Source organism: Oncorhynchus keta, chromosome 12 (genome assembly GCF_023373465.1).
Source record: "Oncorhynchus keta strain PuntledgeMale-10-30-2019 chromosome 12, Oket_V2, whole genome shotgun sequence".
Lineage (NCBI taxonomy): Eukaryota > Metazoa > Chordata > Actinopteri > Salmoniformes > Salmonidae > Oncorhynchus > Oncorhynchus keta.
The window spans coordinates 22,946,392-22,959,309 of NC_068432.1; the positions used below are offsets into that span (position 1 = coordinate 22,946,392).

General features: G+C 40.5%; 2 protein-coding genes across 20 annotated transcripts in view; one reads left to right on the top strand and one right to left on the bottom strand.

Moving 5' to 3' along the window:
- The window catches only part of LOC118391142 (dehydrogenase/reductase SDR family member 11), a 45,882-nt gene extending 41,368 nt beyond the window's left edge, over nt 1–4,514 (top strand). The window contains exons 3-7 of the mRNA XM_035782200.2: nt 2,002–2,096; nt 2,300–2,429; nt 2,647–2,739; nt 2,839–2,904; nt 3,624–4,514. Of these exons, the coding sequence (XP_035638093.1) occupies nt 2,002–2,096; nt 2,300–2,429; nt 2,647–2,739; nt 2,839–2,904; nt 3,624–3,665 (426 nt within the window). The 3' untranslated portion in view covers nt 3,666–4,514. The remainder of the gene's footprint in view (nt 1–2,001; nt 2,097–2,299; nt 2,430–2,646; nt 2,740–2,838; nt 2,905–3,623) is intronic.
- A 147-nt stretch (nt 4,515–4,661) lies between these two features.
- Nucleotides 4,662–12,918, bottom strand: part of si:ch211-283g2.1 (sodium- and chloride-dependent GABA transporter ine) — a 93,296-nt gene continuing 85,039 nt past the window's right edge. For all 19 annotated transcript variants that reach the window (XM_035782203.2, XM_052457850.1, XM_052457865.1 and 16 more), the window contains 5 exons: nt 11,591–11,731; nt 10,856–10,955; nt 10,682–10,782; nt 10,388–10,555; nt 4,662–8,221 (listed from right to left, as the gene is read on the bottom strand). In XM_035782203.2, the coding sequence (XP_035638096.1) occupies nt 8,093–8,221; nt 10,388–10,555; nt 10,682–10,782; nt 10,856–10,955; nt 11,591–11,731 (639 nt within the window). In that variant the 3' untranslated portion in view covers nt 4,662–8,092. The remainder of the gene's footprint in view (nt 8,222–10,387; nt 10,556–10,681; nt 10,783–10,855; nt 10,956–11,590; nt 11,732–12,918) is intronic.

Consider the following 12,918-nt stretch of genomic DNA (forward strand, 5'->3'; position numbering starts at 1 on the left):
GTAAGGCAATGAATAAGCCATAGTGGTTAAATAATTACAATATAGCAAATAAATACTGGAGTGATAGATATGCAGAAGATGACTGTGCAAGTAGAGATACTGGGGTGCAAAGGAGCAAATTTGTATTAAAAAAAATAATAATAACAACATGGGGATGAGGTAGTTGGATGGGCTATGTACAGGTACAATGATCTGTAAGCTGCTCTGATGCTTAAAGTTATTGAGGGAGATATGAGTCTCCAGCTTCAGTGATTTTTGCAATTCTATCCAGACATTGGCAACAGAGAACTGGTGCTGCTATGGTGACCAGTGAGCTGAGATAAGGCGGGGCGTTACCTAGCAAAGACTTATAGATGACCAGGATCCAGTGGGTTTGGCGACGAATGGGAAGCGAGGGCCAGCCATCGAGAGCATACAGGTCGCAGTGGTGTGTTGTATATGGGGCTTTGGTGATGGATGGCACTGTGATAGACTGCATCCAATTTTCTGAGTAGAGTGTTGGAGGCTATTTTGTAAATGAGCACAGACCTGGATAGCATGACAGAACTCTGCAGGCCGTCTCTGCAGTAGATTGCAACTCCACCCCCTTTGCCAGTTCTATCTGGGCACAAAATGTTATAGTTGGGGGATGGAAATGTCAGAATTTTTGGTGGCCTTCCTAAGCCAGGATTCAGACACGACTAGGACATCAGGGTTGGCGGAGTGTGCTAAAGCAGTGGGGGGGGGGAAACTTAGGGAGGAGGCTTCTAATGTTAACATGCATTAAACCAAAGCTTTTACAGTTACAGAAGTCAACAAATGAGAGCACCTTGGGAATAGGAGTGGAACTGGGGGCTAAAGGGCCTGAGTTAACCTCTACATCACCAGAAGAACAGAGGAGGAGTAGGGTACTGCTTAAGGCTATAAGAACTGGTCGTCTAGTGTGTTGGGGACAGAGAATAAAAGGAGCAGATTTCTGGGTGTGGTAGAATAGATTCAAGGCATAATCTAGTACAGTACATAATACATACAGAACCTGAGTTCGAGGCTGGAGCCAACATGTAAACAAAATGAGGTACCGTGTTATTGAAACAGTCCAGGGGGCATCAGTAGTGTAGCCGAGTGATCATAGGGTCAAAAGAGGAGCAATAGGTGAGTACGGGTGCTGTACGGTATTGACCACTACGCTGGGTGAGCAGGGGACGCAGCATTCATAAAAAACTAACGGGCTGGGGCTAGAACATAGTTCTGTGGCGACATCGTAACAGAATAGCCTGTTGAGACCACATCGGGCGATCACGTCGGCAGTCCAGTCGTGATGGATCGGCGGGGCTCCGTGTCGACAATAAAGGGTCCAGGCCAATTGGCAGAAGGAGGTTATTGTAGCCCTACAATTAGTTGGTATATGGGGCTAGCTGGTGCTTGCTTCGGTACAGAGGCGTTAGCTAACAGTAGCCACTCGTTTGTAGGTAGCTAGCAGGTAGCTAGATAGCTAGCAGCTAGCTAGGAGTAAAGATCCAGAGTGGCAGGAATCCGGTGATATGGTAGAGAGAAGCAATCCAATATGCTCTGGGTTGATATCGCGCTGTGCAGACTGGCAGGTGTTGTCCGAGCTAAGGCTGGCTGATGCCGGGGGGGGGGGAAGGCGAGGACCGCTAGCCGTGGCTAACAAAGACTAGTAGCTAGTTAGCTCCTGGTGGAACTTCCAGTTATAAGAAATAGAAATAGCCGATCCGTAACACATTTGGTGAGGCGGGTTGGAGGAAAGTATATTTAGTTCATAGATAGAAGTGAGATTAAGATATATACGAAAAAAGACTGGGTATTTACAAGGGATAAGACAAAGACAGATATACACGTCCTACTGCGCCGCCATCTTGGATATGAGGTGTAATTTCACAAGGGGCATTGGCATTGACACTGTGGAGGACAATAACTACAGTCTTATACACCTAGACAGACTATATTTTTGTTTGTGAAGGCAGATACAAGTGCAAGTATTTGACTGAACCTCTCCTATAGGTGAATGTCCTGGCCCTGTCAATTTGTACCCGCGAGGCCTACCAGTCAATGAAAGAGCGGAATGTGGACGATGGCCACATCATCAATATTAACAGGTAGACTACAGCTTCTTTTCAGCCTGTTAACTGACATTTTATATGATTTAAGATTCTCTCAGAAGATACAGTAAAGAGGGCCTACAATTTTACTCTTGGTTTTAGACAGAAGAGAAGTCCGAGGGATACAGGATAGAGGATGTATCACATACATGCCATTCTCACTTTCTCTCCTTTTCTCCCTCCCTCGCTTACTGCTATAGTATGGGGGGACATAGAATGGTACCTAGTGCAGATGAACACTTCTACTGTGCCACTAAATATGCTGTTACTGCTCTAACGGAGGGGCTACGGCAAGAGCTGCGGGAAGCAAAGACTCACATCAGAGCCACGGTGAGAAGAGCAGCATTATTATTCTCTCTTTTTCATATGAATCTGACAACTGTCTTATACAATTATTAGATGTAATTTGATTGTTTTGTGGGTGTGTACGTACATATGCACGCTTGTGGTGTGTGTTCGTCCGTCCGTGCGTGCGTACGAGTGTCTGTCTGTGTATGTGTACATAAACATCAATAACGAACATGGTTTGTGCCTTCCTCTTCCATAGTGTATATCCCCTGGAATAGTGGAGACTGAGTTTGCCTTCCGGCACCACAACAGTGATCCAGAGAAAGCAGCTGCTGTGTATGAGAGTATAAAAGTAAGGCAGCTAGACTAGGAGTGTGGATGGGCCTACCTCTTCTCTCAATACAAATACATGAAGAAATGTTTGACTAATTAGCATTTTATTCCTCTGCAGTGTTTGAAAGCACAAGACATAGCCAGTGCAGTCACATACGTTCTGGGCACCCCGCCTCACGTCCAGGTAATGTAGTGCTCTGTCTGTCGCTTCTGTCAATACTTGGCTTACTTATTTATATCTTGCTCTTAGATAGACCAATGGTACTATACACAGAGTGTACAAACCATTTGGCTCTTTCCATGACCGACTGACCAGGTGAATCCAGGTGAAAGCTATGATCCCTTATTGAATCACTTGTTAAATCCTCTTCAACCAGTGTAGATGAAGGGGACAAGACAGGTTAAAGAGTACTTTTTAAGCCTTGAGACAATTGAGACATGGATTGTGTATGTGCCATTCAGAGGGTGAATGGGCAAGACAAAGATTTAAGTCCGTTTGAGCGGGGTATGGTTGTAGGTGCCAGGAGCACAGGTTTTATGTGTCAAGATTTGCAACTATGCTGGGTTTCACGCTAAACAGTTTCCTGTATCAAGAATGGTCCACCACCGAAAGGACATCCAGACAACTTGACACAACTGTGGGAAGCATTGACGTCAACATGGGCCAGTATCCCTGTGGAACGCTTTCTACACTTTGTAAAGTTCATGCCCTCATGAATTCAGGCTGTTCTTAGGGCAAATGGGTGCAACTCAATATCAGGAAGGTGTTCCTAATGGTTTGTGCACTCAGTGTACATTGTCAATGGTCCTGACCTGCATAGTCTAAAACACCTCTTTTATAGAGGACATTCATGCAGTTTGTTGAGTTTGTTTGTGTATGTAACCCTGCTTGTCTGCCTCTAGATCGGAGATGTGCAGATGAGGCCAGTGGAACAGGTGTCATAGCAACCGAGAAGGAAGGAATCAGCTGAACGAGCAGATAGAGCCATGGTGACGACTCCTTAGCGACCCCTGCCGGCAACGACTGAAATAAACTAGGATTCAACTGGATGTGGAGTGAAGGGATCTGTTTGAGGAGGCGTGGAGGTGGTTGTGTGTGGTGAGGAGAGGGTGGGCAGGTACTCTTAACCACCACTGAATTACTATGAGTGCTGCAACATGGTCTTTTGTGTATTGCTCTGAAGCCACTGCAAACTTAGGAGAGGAGGGTTGTTGCTCCTGTGGTCATATATTCTACCTGACCATCCTGACAGAGGGAAGAGTACGCCATCAATTGCATTTTTGTTTTTGTAAGTCATAACACATATCTGTTTAAAATGATGGAAGACAACACTGCTATTCAATAAAGAATGATAATGATATATATATATTTTTTTTTTGTATAGGTATTTTAGCTTTGATTATTGGTAGATGTGGCTGATATTCTGTACTCCCTAACCATAGATGCTCAATCCATTTCTACGGTCTTCTGTTTTTAATAACAAGCAGATTTGGTTATCCTGGTATTAAGTCTGCTCGTATGTTTTTCAAAACCCATGTCAACCATCACTAATCAGAAAATGTGTATAAGGGACATTCAAGCACGATTACACAACCCCATCACTTTGGAGCAAGTGTATTTCCCCACTCCCATATGATTTAAATTGTTTTGCACTTTGGATCCATTTGGAGGAGTATAAAGAAAACACTGTCATCTTGTCTAGAGGAAGTAACTAACTTGTATACTCTCCCCAAGTGTGTACTTGTATGATATAGTAGATGTTTATCAATAAAAATGATTTAGGGATTGTCAAAGGTGGCTCCTTTTTGTGCACCATTATTTGTTTTGATCATGTGTTAAATCTTTTCATCTTTTGATAGCAATTTACTGTCAATCTAAATAACCCTACAGTGTTAGTTATTCTGTTAATTGAACAAATATAAACTCGATGGCATAATCTCAGACAGGTTTGTAAACAAAACCCCTCAGAATATAGGCACCATCAACTGATGATCATAACTTGGCACACCCTTTGGCTCTTGAGTCAGTTGGCTTTTTATTTTGCCTTACATAACATGACAGAGTTGTACAGTATGATTATATATGGCCTACAATTACAATGTTTACTGATTATTCTTATAATACTTATTTTAAGTATTATAACTATTTTAAATCAGGCATAATTCCCTTTCAAACATATGTTGTTTAAAATGTTATGTAAAATACTCATGACTTTTCCAATAAATTGAGTCACGGAAAGTGACCATTTGTCAGATTGCAATGGATATAATACATAATATATAGCCTATAGGTCGTTTTCAATAAAACGTCACAATAACATTGTGAGACAGGTAGCCTAATGGTTAGTGCGTTGGGCCAGCTAGTTCAAATCCCCGAGCTGACATTGTAAAAATCTGTTATCCCAGTTATCCCACTGTTCCTAGGCCATCATTGTAAATAAGAATTTGTTCTTAACTGACTTGCCCAGTTAAATAAAATAACTTCCCATTTTCAACAGCGTTTTTAAGAGTGTTTAACCTCTATGGGATTTGTGTTGCTAACGTGCGCTAATGTGACTAGAATTATGTAAATTACAGCACACTTTGCAGGACATAGACATGTCTTATATGGGCAAAAAGCTTAAATTCTTGTTAATCGAACTGCACTGACCAATAGTAGCTATACAGTAGCTATTACAATAAATAAAAAATACCATGCTATTGTTTGAGGAGAGTGCACAACAACAAAAAACTCATGTCAACTGGTTTGATACATTCACCTCTGAAGGTAAATAATGTACTTACATTCAGTCATCTTGAGGGTCCCAGAGATAAAATGTAACAGTTTTCAGTTTGATCTCCTACTGTCAGGCTCCACACCAACCCTGCCCGGCCATCTAGATGTGTTAGTGTTTTTCTGTAGGGAAGCTAATTATCCGTCATGTATGACATTCCTGGGAGTGTGTAAACGTACATTTTGTATTACCATAGTTGTGTATGTTCTCTATTGTTATGCACTTAAATATATCAATTGACCAATTAGGCACATTTTGGCAGACTTGGTACAAAATATTGTGCAGTATTGCAATGCACTGCTGCCATCTGGTGGCCAAAGTCTAAATTGTGCCTAAACGCCTATATGATATGGCTTTTCTCTTGCATTTCAAAGATGATTTTTTTTTTATAGAAAATGCACGTTTTTTTTGGTATTAACTTTTACCAGATCTAATGTATTATTCTAGACATTAATTTCACATTTCCACAAACTTAAGTATTTCCTTTCAAATGGTATCAATAATAGGCATATCCTTGCTTCTGGTCCGGAGCTACATGCAGTTGGATTTGGGTATGTCATTTTTGGGGAAAATTGAAAAAAGGTATAGGCTACATTGATTGATGGACCACGTAAATTTCGCTAGCTAGCTAATAACAGATCACGTCAATATGGCTAGATAACAAGCAAACTTTCAAGGGTTAAACGAGATGACTATATCCAAATGTTTGATTTACTTGCCATCTATATTGGTGATGACAGTAGTCCGACTGACAATTTACCAAGACTGTCAAAGTCTTTCCAAAAGCCCAATCTCTGATGATGCAAGGTAATGATGATGTTTGCTTAGCTAGCTACATGTCAAATCGATAGGCACCTTCATGTATCTGAAATTACATGATCAGTGATGTTTACGGATCATGAAAAGCATGCAGTTACTTGCTGTATAACTGATGACAGAGGTAAATGTGTACAATTGTTTTGCATGGAAAATGGTGAATTTGTAGTTCTGACTATTAAAACCAAATAGTCGTAACATTTATGTAACAATCCCTTAAACAGCATGTAGTTGTCAATGGTTTTAGCGGAGCTGTGGGTCTCCTTGCCCCCTGACCCACAGCAGCCAAATCAAACATATTGTGGCATTTTATTGTAAACAACATATTACATAAGGAATATTTTAACAATATGTTCCAAATGCTGCATTTGGTAGATTATTTTATTAACTGCTGTGCTGATCCATAGCTACTGCATCATACTGTACATGTTTTACTAATATATAGCCCCATGGGGGGGGGGGGTCATAATACACATAAAACCTAGCGGTAAACCGGAAATGGTTCCAATAATTTTACCACCATTAATTTTTCCAACAGGGAATTTTAGAAAAACGTAAAATAAGGGCTGTGTTTTGTGTAGGATTACTCTGACGTGACGTTTTGATAACCATGTAAACCTCTCTCGGACAAGGTGAATTTTATCAATATATTCATCTCTATTACTCTGATTCGAAAATGCTAATTAGCATTAAAAGAGACATGCAAATTCCTGCAAGCTCCTGCACGTCATCTCTAGCTGACACCGTTGCTAACATGTATTGTGCAATGTCACACTTGTCAATTTAAAGACATTTTTCCAATTTATTAATGACAATTATGCTAACAGATAGTTAATCGAGAGTTCTTTCTAGTTCTTTCTAGTTCTTTATGATTGCCACATTAGCTAAAAAGGCATTTCATTTTATATATATATATATATATATGCCATTTAGCAGACGCTTTTATCCATTTATATGTGTGCATACATTCTCCGTATGGGTGGTCCCGGGGATCGAACCCACTACCCTGGCGTTACAAGCGCCATGCTCTACCAACTGGGGGATAATACATGTGAATATATTGATAAAAGTCACCATGTCCCAGTGAGGTTTACACAGTTATCAAAAAGTCACATCAGGGTAAGCCTACATGAAAACACAGCCCTTATTTTAAGTGTTTCTAAAATCCGCTATTGGAAAAATTAACTGTGGAAAAACAATTTGAACCATATCCCTGTTTGACTGCTAGATTTTATGGGTATTATGACTCACTGTGGTACTCTAGAAATACATGTAATACCTCCTCAGTTGTGTTAACCACAAGGTGCTGCTCAAGTGAAAGCTAACATGCTTGAAGGGCAAAACAACAACATCCATAACTAACAGTTCTCACACCGTTGTACTTTGGTTATCCATGGCTACATATAGAAAACATATTACCAAAGTTCAGACAGTGCAACATATGGACAGGTTAAGGTCTATTCATCATGTACCAGTACCCACTCATGACCAATTCTGATTCTTCTATTTGTTATTACATAATTGACTATAACAGTGTTTAAAATATATATATATCTTCACTCCATGAAGAACAACCCACTTCCCCATGAGCAGAAGTCCCAAACATCACCAATAGGAATGTTGTTGGGCGGTTTTTGTCACGTCATCCACAGACAGTGTGGTTCCCAGTGCCAATGTGAATCAGGGTTGACATCCTTAATTAACCCTCACCTGGCTCTCCAAGCCTTGCATAGTCCCAGAATCCCAGGCTGGTACAGAGGCCATCAGTAGGGAGAGTCAGTATCAGAGGTTTGTCTGAATGTGAGGCTTCTCTGTTTCTCTACCTAAGGAGCTGATGACTGCTATGTTTGGGTATGTGTCTCCTCCCCTCTTGTTCTCCAGTGCATAGGGGGTGATTGACTTTACTAATCTCTGGGGGAGGAAGACAATACATTATTAGAAGTCTTTAACAACATATGAATTTGGACTAATTCTGTCCAACAACTTTGCTTAGCCATTACACCAGAACTAGGCTTGGGCGGTTAGACCATATATACCATATACTGGGGCATTTGGAAATAGGGATGGTTTTTCAATACCATTGAAACTATTTCTTTGAAGTGTTTCGATAAATGTTAATATTTGTAGCTAATTTTTAAGTGAATACCTGCAGTCAACTTGTCCAATACATTAGGAGATAAAGCAAATCGCTTTCTTCGTTTCACCTGTCACATTATGAAGTTTACCGTAGTTCCCCAGATCAGTTGAGTCCAGCTGTGTATTGACAGGGGTCACGTTTTATATTGGAAGTCAGTGTTTTTTAGCTTCAATAGAGTGATCAGGGGCATGCAACTTCAGTTTCCTTCAACGAAAATTAATTAGTGCAACACATTCGGCAGAAAATAACTTCATTTTCATCAGATGACAACAGAAGTGCAACGCTATTTGGCAGGCAGCCACACAAGTAAATGAGCTTACAATGAAAAAGCTGGTATTTTTTGCAAAAGCGATGGATGGCCAACATATTTCTAATGTTTATCATAGAAAGAATGTAGCCAGCTACATTTCCTGTTGTTAATCTTGCATTTTACCAGAGAAAAGCAGGCTACACCGAAAGTGCTGGAGAAAAGTAGCTACTGTGAGAGCAAAAATGCAAGATTATGTTATAATAGTGTAATTGCATCAAATGGTTGTTTTATGCAACAGAATAGAGGGTTCTTATAACTCTATTGTGTCTGTGTGAACTGAAAGTGGGCCTCTTGGAGATTGAACAATGACAGGAGATTTACGATGTCTACACAATGAGAACAGTTTTTACAGCAGATACTGTCTGCTGTGAATTAACTTTCATACAAATCTTAACCTACTGACCCATTCCATACATCTGTTGTTTGTCATGTAGACTGAAGGGGGTGTATCTTGGCTATAAAAGGCCTTTGTCTCAGGGCTCTCAACGAATCATCTGAGGGTGATTCATTGACCAGCCATTATTATCGTAGAGCCCTCAATCGATTCACTTTATATGTGTGTGTTGTATTGACCTGTTCCCATATTAATAAGTGAATAAAGATTTAGTTTAAGTATAACTCTGACTTGTGTGATACGTTTGTCTCTCTTCATTTGATAGTAAAGAAATTAACCACCATAATACACATCAGTCAGAGCGCTGTCTGCTGATAGAATGCATTGGTGAATTCTCATCCAAGTGGAGAAGAGCAACTAAAGCTCAAAATTAGTCTGATGCCAAGCAGAAATTACAATAAAGCATTTTAGATCATGCGTTTACAAAACGCAGCAAGATATTTCTTATGCGTTTTATCTTTTTTTCTGAGTAAAAAACACAGAATTCTGCATTAACGCGTCCTCTAAGTTTAACTTGCTAGTTATTCAAGTAAGTGGCGGAATTAATAAGGAGACCGATCATCATATAGTGTTAGCATTCTGCCATGTTTGAGAAATCTGTACAGCTTCCACTGCTATCTTGATGTCCTTGAGTTTTTGTCTCCTCTCCGTTGTCGGCCCATCTGGTCCCCCCCCTCCTCTTCTCAGAGGAGAGCAGGCAGGCCCATTGCCCTAGCGACTCCAGACTCCACACAGACTCAGCGTGTATACAAGCTTCTCCAGAACCAGTACTTTTCTTCCTTCAGACAAGCATTCCTTAAAACTTTGTTCATTTACAAGCGAATGTGAATGAGAGACATTGTGCAAATGTCCAAACTCGCCAAAAATTACATTCGGTAGCGCCTCCCTATATATGTATCATTTTATGAGCTGGATTGCCTGTCTTTGCAATTAGTTTATTTTCGTTTGTGTTTGTTAGCATATTTAGCTTGTAGCTTCCATGGAAATTCGCAATTATTGTGCTAATTCTGCATTCTGGTAATTGACGCCCGATGGGCTTTTTTGCCTTTTTTTATGCCCCCAAGTGTACTAAGCTGGCAATACCATAAATCCTGGGATGAGAGGACGGAATGACAATATGAAAATCTGGATACTGCCCCACCCTATCCAGAACCTCTTGACAAGGTTGCTAGGTGTTGTACTAAGGTCAAAATAATGCTATAGGTAGAGAGAGAGAGATTGAAAGTAATACAGTACCTCAGTGAAGGAGCCTGGCAGAACCCACAGTGTGTGAAGAGCTCCGAGTGGGATCCAGATGATGGATGCCATAGCGATGACCCAGCCAATCCCCTGAGCCCACGGGGGATACACGTAGTCCTCATAGCGAGCTGGTTTAAACTGGATGATTGTGAACACCAGGATAATCTGTTGCACCAGAGGAGAGAGAGGGATGATACAAATACCTTTATCAATTGCATTTGACAATGTCAACTGTATGGCGAGTTATTTGTAGACACTATAGTTCTGTTAGGGTGAATGAGGATGACTCACAGTGATCAGAAGAGGAGCCACAAACATCCAGCACACTCTGAAGAAGATATTAGGCCTATTTCCTGTCATCTCCTTTAAGTTTGCCGAAAGCCTCCTCACACCTGTCAGAATGAATGTATTAATTTCATTCCTGTAATGACTAACACGCATATGTTAGACACACACTGGTCTCACCATAAAGTCCGCAGATGGCCAGCACCTCAAAGAAGGCCAGGAACATGAGAGACACTATGGCCGTGTAGTGGTCCATCAGCTGGAATACATAGATCCCCACCTGGTCAAAGAGAGAGAGTGTTTAATACCAGCTGTAAGAAAGAACTAATCTCTCGTGGACAGAACGTTACATCAAGTGACGTAACATATGCTAAAATGATCTGGGATGCAACGACTAATGAGTAAAAGTAGTTCCAGTGCTTTGGCATTCTGTCACTGATTATTTAGAAGTATCGGGGTTGGGTGAATGTGGTGCTTAAAGTGTGGGCAAGGTTTTCAAGCAATGATTTCAAGCTATGATTTCAAGTGGAAAGTTTTTGGAAAGAGGGGGGGGCTTTGGCTGAGATTTAGCATTTAAAAAGGTGGAGACTAAGCTAGTCTTGTTAGTACCTTTTCTCATACATCTCCACCTAGAAACTAATCAAGCATCTGATGCAATTACTGTATATACGATTTTAGTTCTGAGTTTCTGAGATTAATAAAGAATTAATCACACTACATTATTAAAATTGTATCATTTTTTGGTTCTATATAGCACGATTTCATCTAACAGTGTACATTTTGGTGGAGTATAATTATATTACCCTAAGTGCACTTTATTACTAGTCTAGTCCACTACTTGTCCTGGATTATTGGTGTGCTGGATTTGTCTGATGAGTGTACACCTATATGGTTTAGGCATACACTCCAGGGTACCTGCATGACATGGGGTATTCCCAGCAGAAAGGCAGTGCTGCAGACTGCCAGCACCAGCATCTCCTTGTGTCTCAGGAACTTCATCAGGGGCCCTCCAAACCCATCCATTAGGCTGGTCGCCATCACCTCCACCATGGCAAACTGAGACATATATATACTTTTTAAAGTCATAACATGGTAACATTCCAACATGGAGATACCAATATAATAATGTATTTTTGCATATTTATTTTTTGTACATATACAGTACACACCAGATACAAACATACACATACAAACAACAAATTACAGACGGACACAAACAACGACATCTCATCTGCTCAGACCCGCATACTCACAACCCCATCCCTAGTGCCTGCAATATTGTTTGCCACGTGGCCTTAAATTGTGCCTATTTGTTTTTCTGCTATTTCAATAAAAATATTTTCCATTTTTCCATTGTGTTAATGATGGCAAATTGATTGATGTCTACATTTTCAGGATACGCTTTTTGAAGTTGAGTGATGAAATATTCCATGTCTGGAAATATGCAGACAGACAGATTACATTTACATTTACACTGTAATACTTCTGACAGCCAACTTTCTAGCTCCGCCCATATCTTTATTGCATTCCCAGAAAGCATTGATCATTGAGTCCTTGTTAGTTTTACACTTATAATAAAGGCTTTCTTACTGCAACTATCTAGTAACAATGATTTGGCATTTTTTCATCTGTGTCAAAAATACAATGCCCTTCAGTTAGAATCTTGACATTATTTTCTCATCATTTAATGTCTGTTTTATGAGGCCAATCGGTGGATGGCAATGAGTCTTATGACTGTCCTTTCAACCTGGCAGGTAGGACAAACCTAAACAAACTGAAAACTAAGCATCACTATCTGCATGTGAAGGATAGGCTGTCACTTTAACCCTACCTACATGTGCATATTACTAGGGATGCATGGTATATCGGTGAGCAAATCGGAATCGGACGATATTAGCTAAAAATGCCAACATCAGCCCGATGTTGGCAAAACCGATGTCAAAGCTGACATGCATGCCTATATAACGTAGGTAGATGACGTAATGACACCACAAAAAATATAGCGCTACACAGAACAAAAGCAGAAAAATACTAAGTGCACACATCCAACAACTAAACAAGTTCAAGTCGAGCAGTCATTTGAAAGAGTAAGAACATTTCAGCAAGACAACTCAAAGGCGAAATCCATTAACGCCAAGATGATGTAATTCATTGCCCTTGACAATCAACCGTTCACTGTCGTGTATGATGTTGGTTTTTGCCGACTGGTCAAGCACCTCGAGCCCCGGTACACACTACCAAGT